The 23,961-nt window shown below is 45.4% G+C and overlaps 1 protein-coding gene across 1 annotated transcript; it reads left to right on the top strand.

Moving 5' to 3' along the window:
* Positions 1–9,306: 9,306 nt before the first annotated feature.
* st3gal2 (ST3 beta-galactoside alpha-2,3-sialyltransferase 2) lies at positions 9,307–23,533 on the top strand (the record flags this gene model as incomplete). The annotated part of the gene is made up of 8 exons (XM_079742839.1): positions 9,307–9,317; positions 9,403–9,877; positions 13,104–13,163; positions 14,639–14,772; positions 16,702–16,881; positions 17,750–17,795; positions 18,795–18,914; positions 19,021–23,533. 8 exons carry the CDS (start codon positions 9,307–9,309, stop codon positions 19,192–19,194), a joined length of 1,200 nt encoding a protein of 399 aa, XP_079598965.1. The 3' UTR covers positions 19,195–23,533.
* Positions 23,534–23,961: the final 428 nt, after the last annotated feature.

Raw genomic sequence — 23,961 nt, 5'->3', positions numbered from 1 at the left:
GTTCTATGTCAGTCCAATCAGTCATATTGAACTCTTCTAGAGGGGTTACCTTCAACCATAAATTATGCCCAAACCATCTAGTTATTATTTAAATTAAGATAAAGCAGAACTAAACAAAACTTTATGAAATAATTGTATCGAGCTGAAACTATAATTAGACAGAAATACCAATTGCATCGAAGATTTAAAGCCAAGTTAAGAAAACAAACATACCTCACTTTGAAGAGACTTACTACAAGGATAATAGCAATGTCCATGAACTAGACATTGACCAAACATTAGCTGGCCCATCACTTGACACAGAGAATGGAATGCATCCATTATGAAGAGGGAATGAATACCATTTCCAGCACCACTGTTTCCCAAGTATGTGTTTGAACTGGTCGAGGTCCAAGGAAAACCAGTGTCCTGGGGCTTTGCTGGGAGGGCTAGGCAGAACTTGAACACAGTGGACACAGGGAATATTTGTAAAAGGAGAATGCAAAGGAAAGACAAATTACAAATCATGTCAAGTTAGAGTCAAGTTAGAACAAGGTAAAGAGTCAAGTTAGAAAAAGGTAAAACCGAATATTGTCATTCTGTAATTGTTTGTTCAGCAGTGGGTTCCAACGTCAGAAAGGATTTTTAGAGCTTCATTCATTGACGCCAGATAACGCGGTGACAATGAAGTCTAGAGGCATACAGTGCAAGACCGTTTTAGAGGGGAACATTTGAGAATTTCAGTTTTAGGTTTTCTGTGACTGTGTAAACGGCACGGAGGGCGAACTCACACATATCACTGCATCACCTGTATGTGCAATTCAAGGTCTCTGGGAAAATCTGTAATGCCTTGTTATACTGTTATATATACAGCATTGTCTTTATACTCTTGACAATAAAGTTGAATTCTAATCTAAAGTAGTTGTAGGTCTTCATTTATTATAAAAAAGGAATGGCCTCCAGGCAATTCAAGTGTGATGAAAACCCCCAAAGGCAGACCCCCTCTGATTGCATCACATCTTCAAACTGTTTCACAATACTGACACACATTTTTCTACAAACCTAAAAACGAATCCGATTTTTCCGAGTTACTTCTCGCTTTCCGAGGAATTATTTATGTTCTATCTTTCCATGGCTACTGGCAATGGCTTCTGTCTAAGCCTGCATCCAAAAGACCAAAACAGACAAGCAGTTTTGAACCCATTTGTGTTGAGCCCAAAACGTGAAACTTACATGACATGTTAAACACAGAGATAACATTAATGAATGACAATGCAATATTTGAGCAGTTTTCGGGAAACCTTCTGAACCATGATACCAATTGAAATTGACTGGTAATCTTCTCTAATGGCAATATGATGACTGAATACTAAAACACCAGGGTGATTAAAATTCAGAACATGAAACACTTGACCGCTCAGCACAAATGGCTTACTTCTAACTTCCTTGTTAACGAGGCTGGTGGCATTCAGAAAAGACAAATAAGCAATGGTAGTCAATGATATCTGACCAGGCCTTTTGTGTAAATATGAATTGTCTGGTGTAAGTCTCTCTCTCTCTCTCTCTCTCTCTCTCTCTCTCTCTCTTTCCCTCTCTCTCTCTCTCTCTCTCTCTCTCTCTCTCTCTCTCTCTCTCTCTCTCTCTCTCTCTCTCTCTCTCTCTCTCTCTCTCAATTGTGATTTAGGTAAGCTTTAGCCTATTCAGTATTGCATTTGAATAAGATGTGTAGTTTATACTCATGCATTGAAATGATTATTTGGTTTATATTCACTCAATTTGATTGCAGTATATGTGCATCAATTCTGAGGAAAACTAACACACCCTTAATTCCAAACTTAAAGTAGGTTAATCCTTAACCTTGGTAACAAACAGGGTTTAGTTTGGATCTACATCTCAAAAGTGCATCCTCTTTTTGGATCTTGATTCCCTTTCGTTTTTAAGGCCTTTCATCTGTGCTTTGATATGGGCTGGGCTGCTGTCTATCAGGAATTCATTTCTATTCCCCAACACCCACCCCAGCCCTCTGTGAAGTATGTGAAAGCACTCGTGGGAGAAAGTGAAGGAGACCTTTAGTGTTTTTTTTAAGGTCTAGTTAATCGATGTCCTGTCAAGACCAGGGATTAAGGGCTTTTAAAAACCGAACAAGACTTGAATGAGATATGCATTTAATACGTTTTCCTTCCTTGATTGATCAAGCATGCCACACAAAACATTGTCCCTGCCTTTCACTAGAGAAAATAACAAACCACTTTCCGACCATGGCTAGGTTCACAACTAATAGGGAGAGAGAAACTCAGCTTTCTTTCTTCCATAGTGGTGCATTGCTTGTTTTAAACAAGAAATAATCTATTTCTCTTGATATGGGTGCTTTGTCTTTTCCACATGTAAGCAAAAGAAAAAAACATCTGTTAAGCTCAGCCAGCAAGAAATAATTTATTCTGTGATAATGTCTATTTTTCCTCCCCCAAAGAACATGATGGTATGTCCTTGTACTTGATGACCCTATACTCTGAACATTACGTGGTGGCTCTCTGCTGGTTTGTTGAGGTGTCACGTTTTAAATTCCTACACGGCTCCTGCTCTACTGTCATCCAAGCTACTCAGGTTAATGCCTGAAAAATCTGCAGACTCACACACATTTGGATCTGCAAGGATGATTACATCCTGATACGAACCTAAGACCGATAGCAAAATAAAAACTGATTTCCTTTTACTTAGCTATTGGTAAAACAGTCATATTGTGGCCGCCATTCGCTTCAATAGTTATAATTTGCAGATTCCAGAACCTAGCTTATGCGTTAGACACAGCTGAGGGGACAGAATGCATAGCACTGTGTCCTGTATTGAGTGCATACAGATAAGTTAACACCAGAGCAATTTAATCTCTGTCTTTCGTGTCCCAAAGTTTATTTTATGTTCAGTAGTATGGACTATGCTTAGGCAAAAGCCTTAGCTTTAAAATGCTGATCAGCACTTTTTCTAATATGATTGGCTAGGCCTTCAATCTGGAAGACATGGGGGCGGGGGATTTGGCACGGGACTATATCTGTCCATTTTCCAGCCCAAACATCCCCTAGTGCCCCTTTTAATGTGCTTAAAAGCTGAACGATTCAATGTGTACTTTTGGTCGTCTTTATAGGAACATGTTCTAGTCCTCGAATATACTCTTCCTTTACTTTACAAGCACTTGTCGTCTGACCTTGAATATCCCTAAAACGTACAGACAGTGCCGTGTGGGATAGAGATCAAAATGGTGCAGCACGGAAGTCAGAGTCCTCCTGTGTAAAGGGCAGAGAGGTAAAATGGAGAGCAGCTGTGACAGATGCTGGCTGGACTCCTCAGGGGCAGGAGAAGGGGGTGGAGGTGGTGTCATCCCCATCGAGTAATGGAGACCTAAATGTGCACTAATGACAGGGATGACGAAGAGAGTGGGACGGACGGGGCTTCACTGATCTTTGAGAGTGCAACCTGTGTGGACGAAGTGTTTATGTGTGAAGAGACGTAGCTTTTAAACATTGTGTAGAATAACCTTGGGACTTAACACTGCCATTGAAGGACATTGGGAGTAAATGCAGCTACATTGCTGCCATTTAACGACTGATATAGAGTGGTTTGAAAGGTTGTTTGTTTCAAATGGTTTGTTTGACATGGGAGCATTATGATGGAGCATATCAATAGCCTTTTGGACATGTTGCGAACCAGCTAGAGAACAATGACGGAGATGCAGTTGTACTTGTGGGACAGCCATTCAATCATTCCCTTGCATCAGGCCTTATCAGCCGCAAGGTAATTAAAAAAATGGATTTCATCAAAGGTCAACGACTACAAATCAAAGAAATGAATGGATGGACGGTGTTAACTTTTTATATTGTATAATTCTCACAAAATGAGTTCACATCAGTTATGTGGCCGTTATTTTAATGTTCCCAGCTGAAAAAATACATTGTCGGTAAAGAAAAAAGAGCTTTGCCAGGCACTGACACTGTGTAATAGTATAATCAAGGTCTGCTTGATTACACAGTGGAATAAAGTGAGGATTGGAGGAACACACATATTCCCTTAATTCCCCTGAGGAGAGTTTCCATGACAACACAACATTTTCAGCACAGACCAGGGCTGCTTCGTTTCAGTTAATAAAACGACTTGAATTAAAATTTCAAGCAACATGTTACTTGCTTTATGCTTGCCTTGTTTGGCAAAGTAAAACATTTTAGTTTAGATTTCCCCTTCACGTCCCCTTGTTATGAAGACAGGTTGTTGATTATGTGTTCTAGGATGCTATACCATTCATCACGAATGTTTATTTAAAAAGGATTATGGTTAAAATGGCTAAGGGTTGGGAACTTTTCTGAAATATCTCATGTAGTCATTCTTCAAAATGGCACCTTGATAGTCACATTCAAGGGCACAGCTGTAATTTTCCCATGCAGGTAAATTATATCCTTCTTAACAAAACCGTAAGGGCTGTGAGGGAAAAGGGAGGTTTTTTTGGGACCTGTCGGCACCGGTAAATATGAAGAATGACATTGTGCCATCGGCCAAGGCTGACGCGTGGCCTGAAAGAGATTGGAGATATAGGAAAGGGCTTGAATGATGTGTGAAGAATGTGTTAACCTGTCACGGCTGGAGACACGCAACAACAGCAACGGCAGTGATGTGAGAAGATAGAGAAACTGTGCAATCTGCAAGGGACGAAAGAAAAGGGAACAATTTTAGTCTGTTTCTTTATTGTTATGGATAATGGAGGCAGAGTTAACATGCAGACTCCTACCTTTTGCTGACTCCCCCAAGAAGAACCTTATATTCATTACCCAATTCAAACCCAACTGTAATTCCTGTTTATCTTGGCTGTTGAATTCAGCCAAACCTGCTATTTAGTGCTTAATATTTGTAATTAATTAGGAGGAGTTGTGCACCAATTAACTTAACACTTGGTCGACTCTTCTATAAACAGCAACATTTTTCAAACCGCAATTCTTAACTGACAAAAGGCGATTTAACAAAAGGCTGACTGAAAGCAAGCTAGCTGACCAAGACTCGTGAGTCACCACCAAAAATGATAATTGACCTGTTTTTTATCTTAAAGCCATTACCACTAATTGCATCTATTGTTATTGGCACTTGCTCTAACATAAAAATTAAAGTGAAAGTGAAAGAGAGTGCCGTTGCAAATACATTTCGAACACTCCTCTGCTAATCCAGTAATGAAAAGTGGATGGAAGAAGCAAATCGTTATAGAAACACAGCATTTTAAAGCCAAAGTCGTCAGCCAGCTTTTATGAAAATGTGGTAATGCATTTGTTACAAAGATTAGTCTAGCTCTCTTAAAAAATAAATGGTTGGCTGTTTGTAAGGGCTATGAATAGCCCAGCCAATGGGCTAGCCTTAGCGAACTGGGAGACAAGTCTATCTAACCTAAAAACACAACAGAATTCAGACAACTCTACAAGCGGTGAGAAATATTTTAGGATTAGTTTAGATGTAGTGCTGTATAGTGCTATACGCTGGCTGTTGAGTTACAGTTTTCCAGACAAGCTCCCGATTTTTAAATTCCCACAGAAACCCAAGTACTCAATGGAAACTTACCATAAGAGCAGAGGCCCAACAGGTTCCATAAGGTCAACATGGGGATACCGTGTATCAATGATTAACATGATAGAGTGAAATGGTTCCAAAACAAACCAGAACACTGGATTCAAACTCTCAAAATGTTGTGAAATCTCTATGTTCAGAACTGAGAACTGCTCCAGTCAGACCTCTTTGTATCAGCTAAACACAGCTCAGGTGTACCCAGTTCACCTGATAAGGTGATGGAAAAACAAACCCTCTTTGACATTAGATCTTAAATATCCCCCATATTGATTGGAACAATATGGTGTGTAGCCGAACTGTGTTGTGTTGGGTATCTATTTTCACACATGCTTCTTACCCAGAATGACAGAAACAGAGGATGTGCACAGCATCACCGCATAATTTCTTCATAACACAGCGCGTCATAAAAACAGCACTGAGCGGTCGCACTAGGGCTTCTGCTGGAGTCAGTCGAGCCACCAAAGGAGACTGTTAATATCGCTTTGGTGTGGAATTTCCTTTGGGAGGCTTGGGTGAATGCATGCCAGCAGAACACTGAAGCTAACCTGCCTCATCTGTCACTTGCTTCACTTCGCCCCATGCCAGCAGGCACTGTTTGACTTGGTTTTTTGCCTTAGAAAGTGGACTCTCTTTAATAAACTACAGACGTATGTGTGTGCGTGTGTGTGTGTGTGTGTGTGTGTGTGTGTGTGTGTGTGTGTGTGTGTGTGTGTGTGTGTGCTTAGAGCTTAGTTAATCAATTGATGCCTTAGCCAGAGATCATTAGAGACACGGGCCGGTCATGTTTTCTACTGTACATTTATAAACAACATTATAGGCAGACCAAAGAATCCTGTGTGTGCCATGTGACCCCTTGTTGATCTCCTCACACGATGACACACGCATTCAATCAACGGATGACAGTAGCTTAAAGTGTAGAAAACGAAAAGAAGCAGAGGTTATGCTGTTGCCTTGACGACATCGAGTCACAGCTGCCTGCTGCTATGGCAATGTATCAAAAAGAGGAGAGAGGAAAATAATCATTCATTTCTGGGCGGCTTGTTTGTGTGTGTGTGTGTGTGTGTGTGCGTGCGTGCGTGCGTGCGTGCGTGCGTGCGTGCGTGCGTGCGTGTGTACAGCAAGGGAGGACCACAAAAGCTTGCTCAGTACTTTCTTTTGCAGAAGCAGCAAGACTTTCAAACCTGTTGCCCTTCCCTCTCTGTAAGGAACCATTTGTTTCTAAATGCAAACCTGCTTACACAACATACAACATTACAATGAGGGGAATGCTTATTTCGACATACCACCTAGCTCGGGGAACGTAAAGGAGGTGGAAAATAGAAGCAAGAAAATGTGGGTTGCATGAATTTCCGGCAGGGGGTTAGCGTGGGCTAACCATTGGACAGAACGGCACAGATAAAAAAAAGAAAGAGAAAAAAGAGGGGGACTGGTTGAATACAAAAAGACAGGGAAAGCCTGATTGAAATGGTAAAAGGAATTAGAAGAGGTTGGCTGCTCTACATAACATTGAGCTACAGGAGCCCTATATTTTGGAGATGATGAAGATGGGGGTGGTGGGGGCACTAGGACAAGGAATAAGCATCGTGAGATTAAAGCGGTATTTTGTGAGCTGGAGGCATTGCTGTGTGGTCGCAAAGGAGTAAGCAACGCTCTCCATTTTCTTTCTTGTCTTGTCCCTGCAGGTCTCTAGAGGAACCGGATCCCGGTCTTTGTCAGTCTGATGTTCCTGAAAGAGACACTCAAAGATCAAACAAGCCCCTCTACAACACACAAACACACGCACGCACACACACACACACACACACACACACACACACTGTATTCCAGGGCTCCACGGGAGCATAACCGGGCTGTTTTCTGCAAATGGTGTTGAAAGATAGCAAAACAGCACCTAATATAAACACACGCACACAAACACACACACACTTGCGCGCACATGAACACAATTAAACCATCACAACGGGCAAACTGAATGGGTCGATAAAGTAAAACCTGAACCAATATCTGATAGGCACTCCCCAACACACACACACACACACACACACACACACACACACACACACACACACACACACACACACGGCGCAGGAGGACAGATGCTGCCTTGTCTCGTCCTCTGACACTCTATTCTGAGCCAGCTGGAGAGAAGATGGGATTGGGGGTTGATGGGTTCCATCTTCCTCGCTTCTTTCCCTGCCATACTCGTTCTCCCCAAGGCTGTGGGTTCCCCGGCGGGCTGTCTGTCCTCGCCGGCTAAGCCCTCATCCTACAAACAATATATATCCTTGTCAATCCCTGTGTAATACTGTGTAATGGCTTGGCTGAAGTTGTAGTTGTTTACCCTTTTCCGGTGACACAACCAGCCCCCTAGCCACTGATCACCAAACCCTGTGTCCCTGAACTACATGGTGTACATGTAGAAACAGGGTGGGCGGAGTTACGATTTTGTCGTTCGATATTTTTGTCCAGGACTGAGGGGACTATGCGACTGAAGAGCCTTAAATATAGCTCTGTGAGACTCGTGTGCGGGCGTCCCTCCCTATAGAGTAAGGCATACTTAACCCACACCCTGATCCCAGGCCAAGGGAGCCAGACACGCGGAGAGAGGGGCATACCTCGGTACAGGAGTAGAGGACAGACGGAAGACAAACAACAGCAGAACTGTGGGAAGATAAAGAGTGAGAGAGGTACGCAGGGAGGAAAGAGAAGTGTTTGTGTTTGAGGGAGTGTTTGACTGACGGGAAAGATAAACAGCTGGACGGAAGAAAAGAAAAAGAACTGAAACTAAGAAACGGTAAAAGAAGCGCAGAGGGGGAGGAATTAGTATCACTGAAGGATGACTAGCGACGCCATCGAACACCTTTAGGGCTGGAACAACTCCCTACTCCTCCCTCCCGCTCACCCAGTCTGCTGGCTTTCTCTGCTTTGACTGCTACAGTGCAACAAAGAGCGAGAGAGAGAGAGAGAGAGAGAGAGAGAGAGCGCGTTCAGCGGAGGTAGCCTCGGCAGCCAGTCGGATGGCAGTGGCTCTGAGTAAGGACTACATACGTTGTCGAGAAGGATTCCACCAGAGCTCTGGCGTCGCTCCCAACGCACTGACAGACGGAATAAGATCAGCCGCCAGAGACACCGCTTCAGGACTCCCAGGGAGCAGCTGGGAATGATAAGGACAAAACTACAACCCGGGCACCAAAACTAACGCCACAGACTCCTCTAATCCTCCCCGAGGGGGTTGCAGCGGAGTGAACCCGAGAAAAAAAAAAAGTGTGTTTCTTCTGTGCATGGGATGACCACAGAGCTCCTCCACGCCGAGAGAGACAGAGAGAGAGAGAGACCACGAGAGAAACAGGTTTGGAGCGTTGACAGAGAGAGAGAATCATAGAGCCAGAGCGTGCGCGTGGCAGCGCAGCGGGAGAACACAGGTTCTTGAGCGGGAGACGTATACTGAGTCCCCATCGCGCCGGGGTCCTCATCGCTGCGTTTGCCCCAGATCGGCCGGTAGCTGGAGGCAGAGGAGAGCAGGGGAGGGGGGGGGGGGGGGGGGAGGGAGGGAGGGAGGGAGGGCCGCTTGTCAGGGCAAAGGAAGCCAAGCAAGGCGGAGGCGGGGGAAAGCTGTGCCCAGTCATCCCAGCCCCGCCGAACACGGCTGGGCGGTTGTTAAGCCCGGGCAGCCGGGGGGAAAGAGGCGGAGGAAGAGGCAGGGCTGGGCACGGTGGCGGGCCAAGGGGTGGGGGCATGGCCGTGGGGTGGCCGCGTCCCCTCCTCCACGCTGCAGCGGGACAGACGCCCGGGCTGGGGCGCCTGGAGTCCCTGGGGCGGGGGGCTGACCAGGGGAGCCCCCTGGCTGTCGGAGCTCAGGCCCTGGGCGGGTGGAGGTGGTGGAGGCAGGGGGGGAGGAGGTAACATAGGCCCGGATGGAGGCCCGGAGAAGGGGAGCGAGAGAGGGGGAGGGGGAGGGGGCGTGAGGTGCTCCAGGAGAGCCTGCGTCCTGCTGAGCTCGCTGGCCGTGGTCTTCCTCACCTCGCTCTTCTTCTCGGTGTCGCTGCGCGGCGCCGTGGGCTTCAACTACCTGGAGGCGCCCGGGTGGGAGGAGTCTCGGCGGGTGAAGCTGTTGCCTAGCTACGCCGGCGCCCGCCAACTGCCGCTGCCCGCCGACGGCCCCCAGCAGAGGACGTGCTCCTGCCCGCGCTGCGTGGGCGACCCGGGGGTGTCCGACTGGTTCGATGAGAACTACGAGCCGGACATCGCCCCAGTGTGGACCAAGGACAACATCCAGCTGCCCTCAGATGTGTACTACTGGTGGGTGGTAAGTCCCTGCAGCACTACGTACCTTACGTCATGTGAGGGCTTTGTGGGTATTAACGAGGAGGCCTGCGCCACTGTAAGTTTGTGTTTTGATGATGGATGAATGTGTGTGTGTGTGTGTGTGTGTATCTTTGTTTCCATATACTGTACACTTTCTCCAGCACATTCAACCTAACATTGAAGAAATTCTAAAAAATGTCTTTCCAGTTTTATTTTTGTGCATGCGCGTCTATGTTTGCCCTTCTGTCTGTCTGGATCTGTTTGTGTGTACGTGTGGGTGTGTGGGTGTCTGCTCACCCCATTCCTAATTCTTCTCCACTCCTTCCTCAGTTTGCTCTTTTTATGTATCATTGTGGAGCCAACTAGATTCTTGGAAAGAGAAAGAGAGACAGAGAGACAGACAGACAGACAGACAGACAGACAGACAGACAGACAGACAGACAGACAGCGAGAGAGAGAGAGAGAGAGAGAACAAGACGTACTCCAAGCACTTACTTAAATTATTCTTGGAAAAACAGTATGTGGGGGTGTGTAGGAGGGTACGTGCTTGCACTTATATTTGAATGTGACTACTCAAATTGCTTTTCACACGTTGACCCACTGGTGTTTAACGCAACGCTCAAGGACACCTCGGCAGCGTGAGCCCGGAGGAGGTGGGGCATTGAGCGAGCAGACGTCCAATAGCTGGACATCTGCTCCGACTCCTAATAAAGGGAGGGAGGCGGGCGGGGGCCGGTAGACCGGGATGTGAGACTGGAAAGAAATGTATAAGACTGGAGAGACGGAATGAAGAAAACATGCACAGGGACCTTAAGAGGAACAGATGATGACAGATTTTGGGAATGATGAAGCGGAGCGGGTGGAAAGTAATGAAAAAGGGTCAAACGTGGCAGAGATGAGAGCTAGGGAACAGATTGGACAGAGGATGAATGAAAGGAGAGAAGCAGGCTTGAGGGGACGGTTGTAAACAGAGAGCAAGGAGGAGGGATGGACAGGGCGAGGGAATACAGCCCTGGAGACAGATGACTAGTTTAAAGGCCATGATTTACGGCATTAAACATACTGCTCTCTTAGGAGTGCTTTTATCTCAGATCAAACCAATATCTTCCCCCAGCTTCCCTTTAGAACCACATCGCCCTTCCTTTAGAGAAATGTTGCTGTTAAAAAAAGAGGATATAACCCCTTGTAGAGGAAATGTCGACGGCAGTAGTCTTGAGTGAATGGTTATATAACTATCAACTGTTCGACTCGGTTCCACTGCTTTTTACCTATTTATCCAGATGGTCCAACATGTTCTTCATAGAAAGTTTCAACAGGCTGGTTCTGCTGGCGGAAGAACATTCTGCGCTTCGGGCTCAGCTTTTCAATGATCTCAACCTGATCATGAATGAATAATAATGAACTGAACTGAGCATAATGTTCTCTAGCTGTGTGTATAAAAGGTGAGCACACCCGGTTAAGCATTAGTTATGCTGGTGACTGTGGTGAAATAATCCAGTGGAACTGAAAACGTGTGCCGGTTGATTCCTGCATGTACGCATGCAGTCTTCTTCAAATAAACACTTTCCTACGTGTTCTGGCGGGGGCTCAAATAGAACAGAGATTAGGGAGAACATAGTGTGGGTAGGACAAAAAATCTAGGAAAATTAAAATGAAACAAGGCCAAAAGCTTTGGGATTATCATATGCTTGAACCTGTCAACACAAACGCTTACACATTTTGTTGCCTTGTGTCGTTGTGTACACATCAGTAGGCACAGACAGGATCAAGCCCTTTCCACGGGTCCATCCTAACTTGGTACCTTTTTTCCATATATATATATAGTATGTGTATTTATACACAGTGTCGGAGACATGTCTCAGTCGCTTCTGCTTTTGCTGCATTAAACATGCGTCCCCACACAGCAACCACAGAGACTAGACCTACAGTAGATAGAGCTGCAATATATACATTCCACACCCACACAAATGAACGTCCATTTTCTTTCATTATGACGAGCATGCATCAACCTGATGATAAACAATCAATTCTTTGTGGAGAGACAACCCCATATTGGATTTATAATGGAGGGAAAGCATCCTTATTCCATATGGAAACACATGTATCCATTGTTGTTTGATTGAGGGGAGCAGTGCTGTGTGGCAGATTTCCATGACAGTGTCGCTATGTGAATCATCATGTGGGTGACAATTGGAATGAGGTCGCTCGGTACTGGAAAAAATTGACTCGAAAAAACTTGAAGGGTAAATGGAAGGGAAGTACGACGGAAATCATTATCAGTCCTAGGCATGGCGAGGCCACATAGACATTAAAGATGTGTTTAGATATTGAATACCATGCGCTACGTCACATTTAAGAGGAAAGACCAATGGCTAAACCCACCAAACTGGCCATAAACACTTCAGAAGCAAACTCCTTATGAGAGGGAAGCTAATAGTTAATGCAGATGAAAAACCAAATGTCTCATTGAGCTGAGGGAATGGAATGTTAAACCTGTGCGCAGAAGGAAAGAACAAAGTATTTTAACCTTACCAGCGTGTGACGCAGCCACTCCTCTCTTTTAATTTCCCCCCAAAAAACACATTCTTTCTTCACACCAAACATCTTTTATCCTCCCTCCCTCTCTCATTTTATTAATCTTAAACCCTCTCATCTTATTCTGTTCTTGTTTTTTTCCTTTTGAAAGCTGGGGGTCTTCATGGAGGTGATCTTCTTGTATTTAGCTCTATTGAAAGGGGTCTGAATGAGCCTTTCAGGGAATATAATACTTGGTTTGCAGTGATTTCTGCCAGATGGGAAGAAAGCAAATTAACATTATGTTCAGATTTCAAAAGGAAAAGCAAGTTCTAACACGATGATCAAATCATGACAGGATAATCAGATGATAAAGATAATAAAAAAGATAAGTCAGGTTGGCTGGCATACAGTGGGTTGTTTTCATTTTAGTTTCTACATCTGTTTGGCCTTTTGGGACGTTTATACGATTTTTTAAGTAGAGTATAAAATGTATTGCATTTATTTCCCTTTTTTTTTGCCCACCGTTACTAGTTCCACATCCTGTTTGTGCTTTATGCCCATCTGGGCCCTCTGTTTGTTTACACTCAGCCTCTGCTGTGCCGGCCTATGTGGGACCAGCCACTCACATGGCCTTTTCTCAGCCATAACATAAACACGTGTTCATGAAACCGATTGAACATTGAACCTTGCTTGTTTGTGTCTTTTTTTAGATGCTACAGCCCCAGTTTAAGCCCCACAGTATCCACCAGGTGCTACTGAGGTTGTTCCAGGTAATGTATATTTCTCCGATGCCTCTCTGTTTAATTCAATGATTTAACTGGAACCCGCTTGCAATCAATGCCTTGACACACTCACGCCCTCGGTCAGTTTTATTCAAACAAAGCACTGTGCCGGCTCATTCATTAATATCTTTGAAACGATGGCAATATTTTCCTTTGTCTGGCAATTCTTGATAAAGCAGTGTCAGGCTATTTACTGCAGAGACTGAGGATTAAATGCCTCGAAAGGCTAGGCGAGATGAAGTTCCTGAAGAAAGGAGCATAATTATTATTCAGATCTGCACTCATGGTGCCACTCTAGTGAAATACATTCTCTCATGCCGACTTTACAGACTGTCTGGCAGTATGTCGGCGACCAATCAGATACATTGCGTATGTTAATGCAAGCCAAATATCTTTACAAAACCGTGAGGGCTTATACTTCTAGCATGAGTGGCCCCAGTGGGAATTAAACCGCTAACCCTGGCAGTGTGAGTGCCAGTCTCTAGCAGTTGAGTTGGTTATTAATAACCTACAATAACAATGAACACGGCCACTGTAGTAATCGTCTGGTCATCACAGTGTTATTGCCCTGATGGCCGTGACCTCCCAAGGACATGTGCTCTGAACGCCTGGTCCTGCTCCCTAGTGTCGGCTTAATGGGGGGACGAGTGACCTCCAGGGTCAACCTCACTCACAGGGCCGTCATTGCGGTGATAAAGTGGCCAACCTGATTGGCTGCGGTCATTTGGTTTGTCGGATCATTGGCCTTCAAATCCTGGGGTTGGCGTCGAATTTAACCCAGAACCCAGTCTTCATCCTCTCAAGAAAGATCGCTTGGAACGGGATCCGCTCAACCCAGAACCCAGTCTTTATCCTCTCAGGAAGGAACGCCTGGAACGGGATCCGCTCAACCCAGAACCCAGTCTTTATCCTCTCAGGAAGGAACGCCTGGAACGGGATCCGCTCAACCCAGAACCCAGTCTTTATCCTCTCAGGAAGGAACGCCTGGAACGGGATCCGCTCAACCCAGAACCCAGTCTTTATCCTCTCAGGAAGGAACGCCTGGAACGGGATCCGCTCAACCCAGAACCCAGTCTTTATCCTCTCAGGAAGGAACGCCTGGAACGGGATCCGCTCAACCCAGAACCCAGTCTCTATCCTCTCAGGAAGGAACGCCTGGAATGGGATCCGCTCAAGGACCCTGATCGGCGAGAGATACACTCAAGCATGTTTCAGAGGGAGCCATGTTTGTTTCAGTGACATTGGTTTTAGCAGCAAGAGCAAAGAAAGAGGGAGGGACTTCTGATAGAGGGATATCTGTTTCTGTTTCATCAATATTAACCAAGTCTTCGTCAAGAAGCAATCAAGCCAAACTCAAACCCCACAACTGTTGTCCTACCGGTCCCGTGCCCGTTGTTCTCTCTGATCCCTGTCCGCCTCTGAGCCCGGCGTCTAACGGGGGGTGGGCGGGCCGTCCCCTGCAGGTGATCCCGGGACGCTCCCCGTACGCCTGGTGGGACCAGCAGCGCTGTCTGCGCTGCGCCGTGGTGGGGAACTCTGGGAACCTCCGCGGGGCCGCGTACGGCGCCGCCATCGACGGACACGACTACATCATGAGGTGAGGCAGGGGCCCAGGGGGGCGGAGCCACAGAGGGGGGGAGTGGAGCTGGAGCCGTGCTCAGATGGTGGGGGGCAGTGGCTCAAACAAAGAAGAAGGACCCCCCCCCCCCCCTTAACATGATCTTATAAATATATTATATTATTATTATATTTCGTAGCAGTAGTCAAACCTGCAACAATAAATGATGATTGTATATAAATATCGATATGAATATGAGCCAAGGATGCCAGAGGGCCACTGTAGCCACGCCCCTGTGCAGATGTACTACTGTGTAACACTACTGTCTGCCTGAACATATGCTGCTGCAATTGCCGTTTCCGCATGACTCACTAATGGCAGAGTGCCTCGATACTCATAAATGTAAGAACAGAGTGTCAATAGAGCCTGTTGACATATATTGACTTTGGCCCGTGTTCGAGTGGAGGAGAGAGCAAGAAGGTTGCAATGTGGACAGTGAATTATAGATAAATTCACCTGAAAGCATGTGTTAAGGTCCATATTAGATGGACATACACAGACAAACTGTCAAACACAGACACACTGTCAAACACAGATGCACAGTGAAACACAGACACAGACACTAACAACAGTCATCCATGGTGTAATCAAACACTGGATGGATATTCTGATAATGTATTTATTGATGCATTTATTTTCATTCATTCACTCATTATCTTTTTATTTTGGGTTTCATTCACCATTGTTGTTGATCCAATAAGGAAGTCATTGTTGGCATGGTCAATGGACGTTATGTTCATGCAGCTCAACTAGAGATTGTGTGTGTGTGTTTGTGTGTGTGTGTGGTGTGTGTGTGTGTGTGTGTGTGTGTGTGTGTGTGTGTGTGTGTCTATGTGCTTACAATCAAGCATGCCTACATTCAGCCCACAGCTATCGGAGTCTGCAATCGACACATGTTATGCTCTGTGGTATAATCAAGAAGCTCTTGTCGTAACGCGTATGATGTCCAATTATGCGAGGCGCACATCATGTTCATTGAGGATTTCGCACATGAAGTATCAACAGTTAAAGGCACATGGAATGATCTATATAATTTGCAAAAGCCATGCAATTACTCAACTATAGACCAGCTATGGAAACCAATTGCTTTCCCTACTCCCTGTGGCGTCCAAGTCACACATCTGTAGTGTTTTCCCCTTCTCCATCGACAAATAATCTGTTTGAAATTCATCAAACGAAAAATTAGCACACTAATCAAATGAGTTTCCCTTTTTCGGGGGAAGGGAAACACTATAATAAAGTCAAGGTTGATGGGGGGGATGGTGTTGTTGTGGGAATTGAAAATAAGATAACCACCCCCATCGTTGGTTCCAAGTTGACGGCATGCTATTCAAAGGGGGAATGAGGCAGATGAACGGGGAAAACAACTGAGGGATGAAGAGCAACAGATAGAGAGTACTGTGCTAATTAGGAGAGCAGCCAGCCATGGGCTCTAACAACTACGTGCATATTTGTGTTCAGTTAGTATTCACTGGCATCACCATCTATACTACTATTTGCAAAGCGATGGTATTCAGTACACTAGCTTACCATGGCACTAAGTGGGATTCCAGAAGTCATTATTGTTGGAAGAACAATAATAATAGGGCATATTCTTGCAAGCGCTTTTCATGTTTCTTAAGGACATTTGTTGGAACCGTTGTCTATCTGCTCCTTACCAAGGTGGTTTACTCGTTAGTTACTCCACACGCTGGGCCATGATGACAACACACTAGCTCATTGTTTAGTCTGCGTTCCACTCTAAAAATAAGTAGACTAGACGGAAAAATGTATGACGTTGTGTTCTTTTCACGCCCTCTACACCGCTACACACCATGGCCACACTGGATGCACGTGCCATGCTGCTTAATTCAGACCTATTCCCACATCGATCCTACGAGACCCTTCCTCCGTCTGTTCGTCCCTCAGGATAAACCTGGCTCCCACCGTGGGCTACGAGGAGGACGCGGGGAGCCGGACCACCCACCACTTCATGTACCCCGAGAGTGCCAAGAACCTGGCCGCCAACGTCAGCTTCGTCCTGGTCCCCTTCAAGACCCTGGACCTGCTCTGGATCACCAGCGCCCTCTCCACGGGCCACATACGATTGTGAGGGGATGATGCAGAAAACACACACACATAGACACACACACACACACACGTGCGTGCATTCAGACACACGCATGAAGACCAACACACCCACACCCTCGCATACACACTGGAACATGCAGACACACACACGCACAGACTTGCAGACATACGCATGCAGACACACAAAGTCACACATGTAGACATAAAGAAGCACACACTCATAGACACACACACACATACACACAGACATGCAGTTAGAAAAACAGACATGCAGACACACACACACACACGCACATACACACACACATACACAGACATGCAGTTACAAAAACAGACATGTAGACACACACACACACACGCACATAGACATTCAGACACAAACACATGCAGACACAGACACACATACACATGCCAAACTCCCAGATCCTTAACGTTTATATGAATGCATACTGTGCAAACAGTAACAGAAGGCTCACAGCACTGAACAAAATGCACAACGACGGCTGCACACAATAGATCTGCCATGTGGCACAACACTGAATGCACTGAAGCACTTGGAACAGGATCACAGTAAACGAATGTAGAGCAAGGACCCAGAATGAGACAAAGGGAGCATGTTGCTGCTGATGCACACGACAAGACCAATACACAGGTACTGGCCTGGTTCTGTTCCGTCTCTAGTTATGAGCCTGCAGGAATCACATGACTGGAATAGTCGGGCATATAATATCATATTAACCACTACAGAATCCATCACGAATAAAATAACCCACTGTCCAATCCCCATCTTAATCATCAGTCTTCCCTTTCACTCTCTCCCTACTTTGCCGTTTCTCTTTTCTAACATTTTTATCCCTTTCTCGCTGTCTTTCTGGCCGGCTCCCAGTACGTATGCTCCAGTCAAGCAGTTCCTCCGAGTGGACAAAGACAAGGTATGTGCCATCAATGTTAAACGCCATCACTATTGCTACACACACACACACACACACAGACCCAAACCTGCCCATGTGGCTACATACATATATGTACATTCATCCTAATATCCCGGCATCACACTCACAACACTTTGGATTATGAGGGATCACCGCTTGCCTTTAATCATCCTCTGCTCTTATTTTAATCCATGAAATATTAATAAACCCCAAACTTAATCCAAACAACTCAAGGATGTCTGGGGAGCATCTCTAATTGGGCCAACATGTCACATTGTGAATGTTTTTAACAAAGCCCATTGAGTACTTTTACATAAACTCAGCATCGCTTTTGGATTGAAATGCAAAAAGGATCTTTAGCCCCCCTCCCCCTCCCTTCCCTCTCCTCCCTCCTCCCCTCCTCCCCTCCCCCCTCCCTTCCCCCTCCTCCCCTCCTCCCCTCCTCCCACTCCTCCCCTCCTCCCTCTCCTCCCCTCCTCCCCTCCTCCCCTCCTCACCTCTTCCCCTCCTCCCTCCCTTCCCCCTCCTCCCCTCCTCCCTCCTTTCCCACTCCTTCCCTCTTCCCCCTCCTCCCCCTCCTCCCCTCCTCCCTCCTTTCCCACTCCTTCCCTCTTCCCCCTCCTCCCCCTCCTCCCCTCCTCCCTCCTTTCCCTCTCCTCCCCTCCTCACCTCTTCCCCCTCCTCCCCCTCCTCCCTCCTTTCCCTCTCCTCCCCTCCTCCCCCCTCCCTCCTTTCCCCCTCCTCCCCTCCTCCCTCCTTTCCCTCTCCTCCCCTCCTCCCCCTCCTCACCTCTTCCCCCTCCTCCCCCTCCTCCCTCCTTTCCCTCTCCTCCCCTCCTCCCCCCTCCCTCCTTTCCCCCTCCTCCCCTCCTCCCTCCTTTCCCTCTCCTCCCCTCCTCCCCTCCTCCCCCTCCTCTCCCTCTTCCCCTGTCCCTGCTCAACACTCAATCCCTGAGGATCTGACGCATTCCCCCCGGTGTGGTCCCTGTCCGCCTCTCAGGTGCAGATCTTCAACCCGGCCTTCTTTAAGTACATCCACGACCGCTGGACCAAACACCACGGCCGCTACCCGTCCACCGGCTTGCTGGTGCTCTTCTTCGCCCTGCACGTCTGCGACGAGGTCAGCAGCCTTCACTCTTATTCTCACCCACTGTCCCACCTTCCTCTCTCTGCTCAGTGAGGTCACTCTGAAACCCGTCTCTTGTCCCCCCCCCCCCCGCCTCCAGGTGAACGTGTTTGGCTTCGGGGCCGACAGTCGCGGCAACTGGCACCACTACTGGGAGCAGAACCGCTACTCTGGGGAGTTCCGCAAGACGGGTGTTCACGACGCCGACTACGAAGCGCAGATCATCCAGCGGCTGGCCAAGGCCGGCAAGATAACAGTTTACCCCGGGAAGTAGAGGAGGAGGCACCGGACACGTGGTTATCGGTGGCCGCACAACCCAAAACAGGGGGGGGTCGTGAACGTATCTCCTAACCCAGAGAATGTGGTGGGAGTGTGAATTAACAGTGAGTCACCGGGTTTAAAACAACTATTCGGAGCTTTGGACTAATCCCCACTAATGGTTGAACAAGTTGTTCATGCCAAAGGACAAAGGGAAAGTGGTTTCAGGAATTATTACAAAACACAGTGAGTGTCAGAGGAACCAGCGAGTTTTGATTTCCTGCCCCCTTGTGGGGTAATTTTACCACATGAATCACACCAAGAACTGCACCATCAGTCGGCATTTTCAGAGGAAACACCGTGGAAGAGTTTAAAGTGAGAAGGACCCAAGCGATGTGAAAGTGAGGACCCACTGTTTGCTGCAGAGCCAATACCGTGGTATATGCGTCTTGGCCCGGCCTCAGCCTCACTTATATTTAAGGCCTCCCTCAGAGACGTCTTCAATGGGCACATGTTGGCTGTGGGACTGTGGAAGCAACCACAACCCAAACCCTTTGATATACGACAGATTGGGGACCTGGTGGAGCTCGCTGACGAACAGACTTTTAATTTAGAAGGCTGATGAGCCGCTGTGCCCTGCCCATCACAATCCAATCATCTGGGGGGAGGGGGGAACGCATCACACTGTCCATTATGGGGAGCCTGCTCAGTGTGAGCTCCAGACTGGACGTTTGGGACCACACTGTTTTGGGTTCAGTGTGTCCGGGTGTTCAATGGCTCTCTGGTTACCACTAACTCGCACACAGTTTTAAGACTCTCAGTGAGTTATATCTGTGGTGCATGGGGGGGGGTGGTCTTTTTGAGTGGACTGGTATGTTGACATCATGTTTATTCTGGGACTTTGTTGTTGTTTAGACAGACAAACACACACACACACACACACACACACACAAACACACTGATTATCTGTATTCCTCTCTGGCGGGTTTCTGCGAGGGATTTGTCTTTTAAGTTGTAGAAGGTGCTGCTTAAGATAAGATACAGCAGACCCACGGCTTTGCAGAGTGAGTCTCTCTTTCTCTGTTTCTTTATTTTCTTGTCTGCCTTCCACCTCCAACACACATTGAACGGAGCTGGTCAGGGGGGCCATCTATCGCCTTACACTCTGCCTCTTGACCCTGTTCTCATTGTAAAACTGCATTAGAGTTAGTTTCTTTATGTTCTTGTTAGCCATGGGCCAATGGATTTACCTTCTTCATTCATATATTTTCCCCTTTCTTTCCTTCAAAGCTGAGTCAAGTTCTGGTGTTTTAAAGGTTGTGCCGCTCATAAACACTGTAGTTGAGTTAACTGTGGATAAATACAAGACACAACACTACTACTTCTGATATGATTTTACAGCTGATACAGCTTCAGACATGCCTTACAGGGTTAAGTTCCCTTTTTGTTTGAACAAACATTGGAATGTGCAGGTTTAGCTAATTAATTTCCTCCACACCCGATTTTGATTTTTTGGTTTCACAGACTAGTATGTACTAACCTTTGAATGAAATCAGCTAGCTCAATCAAACTATGGCACGGCTTACTTACTGGATGGCATTAATCAAGTATACAGCTACTGGAAAGGAAATGGCAAGATACAAAGACACACAAGGAAACTTTGTGTATCCAGCAATTTAGCATGAAAAGGTATCTGTCTGTGACGGCAATAACTGCAGTAAAGATCTGTGCCTCCCATGTGAACGTCAGCAGATGTAAAATATTGTGTTATCATTTTACAGTATTGTATAACGGTACCTTCCCTCTCCTGGGTGACCATTGTTTTACTACGCATCATTTTGATGGACGTGTTTTTGAAATGATGCATAATGGTGTTCTTCTATAAGATGCTCTCTGTTGGGCTGGGCTCATTTTACAGTTCAGTCAGTTTAAGTGTGACTTGACTGAACACACACACACACACAGACACACACACACACACACACACACACACACACTATTTACTATTCATATGAGTAAATAGCACACCAAATATTCATGCTTTTGTGCCTTTTCCTGTCTGTGGCCATCATCTCCAGATACTTTTCTTTCTGTAATTGCAGACCACATAACACACACACACACACACACACACACACACACACACACACACACACACACACCTCAGCCTGGCTGTGAGCTGTGCCTTTGAGCTGTACACAAATGTACAACACTGTAAACACACACACAGACACACACATGCATTGATGTATATGAAACACTGCCTTTTCCTGGAGTTATTGCCTCCTGCAGGTTCAATTCCCATCTTCACGCTATGTAAATGTTGCTTATTTTCAAATGTAGACTCGAGATGTGAAGCAGTCCATCTGAAACTTGTTTGACATTATTAAGACTTTAGATATGTTTTTCATGCATTTTCCTCTTTTTATTGTTTTGATGGAAAACGTACAATCATCTTTGCAGGTATCAGCTTGTAGGTACCATCTTCTGGGTTTGTTCTTGCAGGTTAGTCCTTGCAGAAACACCATGTACCACATTCCTCACATTGCACTCAGTCTCTGGTGTTCATGGCGGGAACTGGACTGGCTATTCAAAGGTTCATTTTCCAACCGTCGATTTGCGTAAGGCTGAGCTTCGTCGACTGGGCGGCAGCAGACCCATTGTGGGAGAGAACGAGGTGATGACAATTTGTACTTTAATGGTGAAACAACACACTGGTACAATGCTGACACAGCACATTCATAAGTCATTTATCATCATCAGTGGCTCATTCTCCCACTGTTAGGCCTATTACTCATGGTCCCCCCTTCCTGACCTCCTTACCCCGGGGAATTGCTTTCAAAACAGTCATGTTTCTCAAATGTGTTTTGGAAAGAAAGCAATTTTTAGTTGACTTTTGGTGTTAGTTTGGAAAACTTAACAATATACGGTAGTGAGGGAAAATTGTGTTAAAAAATAACTTTTTAATTTTTTTTATTCCTGAAAAGTCTGCCAGATGTTCGAACAACACAGATTGTGATTTGAAGAGATATTTAGATCATTTTACACAGGCAGGCGAGGGAGTCTGTTGTCATGTTGAGATGACATTTAGAGATAGATTATGGCAACAAGATAAATTACCCCGGCTACTGCTTCTAACCAACAGCACAGAAAACAGAGAAAAAAACAGATTGCCCCCAATTGTACCCGATCAGAAGAAGTGATTATGTGTACTTGCTTGTGTTTAAGAGCACGAGGTACTGTTCTGTCTGTGGGCATATACAGATGGAGCTAACACTCTATTTTTAGCCATTTCTTTTTTTAAAACAAGACAAAAGGCTGCACATCTGATGCTCTTTGGCCTGGTACTATCAGCCAGTGTCCCCAAAAGATAGACAGAGCATACTTTGTTTCCGTGGTACTCATAGAACTGTGCTCAAAAACACCTGCTACAGGGTCTGTCAGGTCTGCCCAAAGGTTGAGCTATTTGGGACCCAAGTTGTTTCATTCACCAAGTCGATTCTTAGAAAAATTGCAATATATTCGCAAGCCAGAAAGACCTTCTGCCAGTGACGTGATTAGTCCTTAATAAGGCCTGTTCCCATGGCTCCTGCCTTGCAGACTGTAATTAGATCAGAAGAAAATATGGACATTAGTGATACGTTCCAATTTGTTGCTGCTTGGAAGGGGCAGTTTCTGCATACTTTTCTAAGAGTGCCAAGAGCCTGAACTAGGAGGACTTCATGAGGTTTCTAAACTTCAGACACTGAGACAAACTTCAGGCAAAGAATCTGCTTTTAGATCTATAGCATGAAGAGCTGATGTGTTTGTGCAGAGGAAACCAACTGATCTATTTAGACGCGTGTAAGGCTGTAAGAAATACAAATGAATAAAAATGTATCTAAGGGTGGATTAAGTAAATGTAATAAGCTCAATGAATATTATACAAAAAACGTTAATTCTGAAATAAATTCAAGCAGATCTTGATTATCACTGATCTCTTCATATCATTTTGAAAGGAAAGTAAACAAATTACTGAAAAAAATAAATCCCTGAACATCGCTCATATGCCACGTTTGTGCTAAATTAATCTAAATTTAGCAAAATAATGAATTTATAATGAAATTGGGTTAGGGAGAATAACTATCCGTTTCAGTGTTAGAGAAGGAACTAATTAATCAAAACTTTACAAGTATCTTCTTTAAATGATCGATCCAGTTACTTTTGACAATGTTGCAATCTGTATTGTCCTTGGTGAGTTAGAACATGAAAGGTACAACTTATAATTGCTTCATTAATTTGAGTCAGCCAAAGGCATTCCATGGTATTTTTTTATACATTTTACTTTAGTTGAAATCATTTCACCAGTTAGCAAACACTTACTAAGACAGATGGCATTTGTCATTACAGTGGTTTGTGTCTGAACTGGCTATACATCACAGTTCTGCTTAAATTGTTTTGTTCAATGTCACTGGATACATTTAATGTACTTACATTTAATTAAATATGTATGAAATGTTATCCGAGGCTGTTTGTATCTTATAAATAAAAGCTTATGAAACAATGTAGTCTTATTTCATGACAAAGTAGTTGTTAACCAATTTTGGCCAAACTCTTGGAAGGTTAAACAAGTTACCTCTGTTTTCTTTCACTAGTGAGGTGCGGGTTGACTATATTGCCCAGGAGTGGGTTATAATTCTGATTAGTGGTCACAGAATATATTGCTTATCCATGGTCAAACCGACAGATAAAAGCTCTTTCCAATCGTGCGTCACTATGTGTAACATGTTGGATTACTTACTCA

The sequence above is a fragment of the Pollachius pollachius genome (genome assembly GCF_949987615.1).
Source record: "Pollachius pollachius genome assembly, chromosome: 9".
NCBI classification, from domain to species: Eukaryota; Metazoa; Chordata; class Actinopteri; order Gadiformes; family Gadidae; genus Pollachius; species Pollachius pollachius.
Note: the sequence above shows the minus strand (reverse complement) of the source record. Positions and strands in the feature narration are given on the sequence as shown.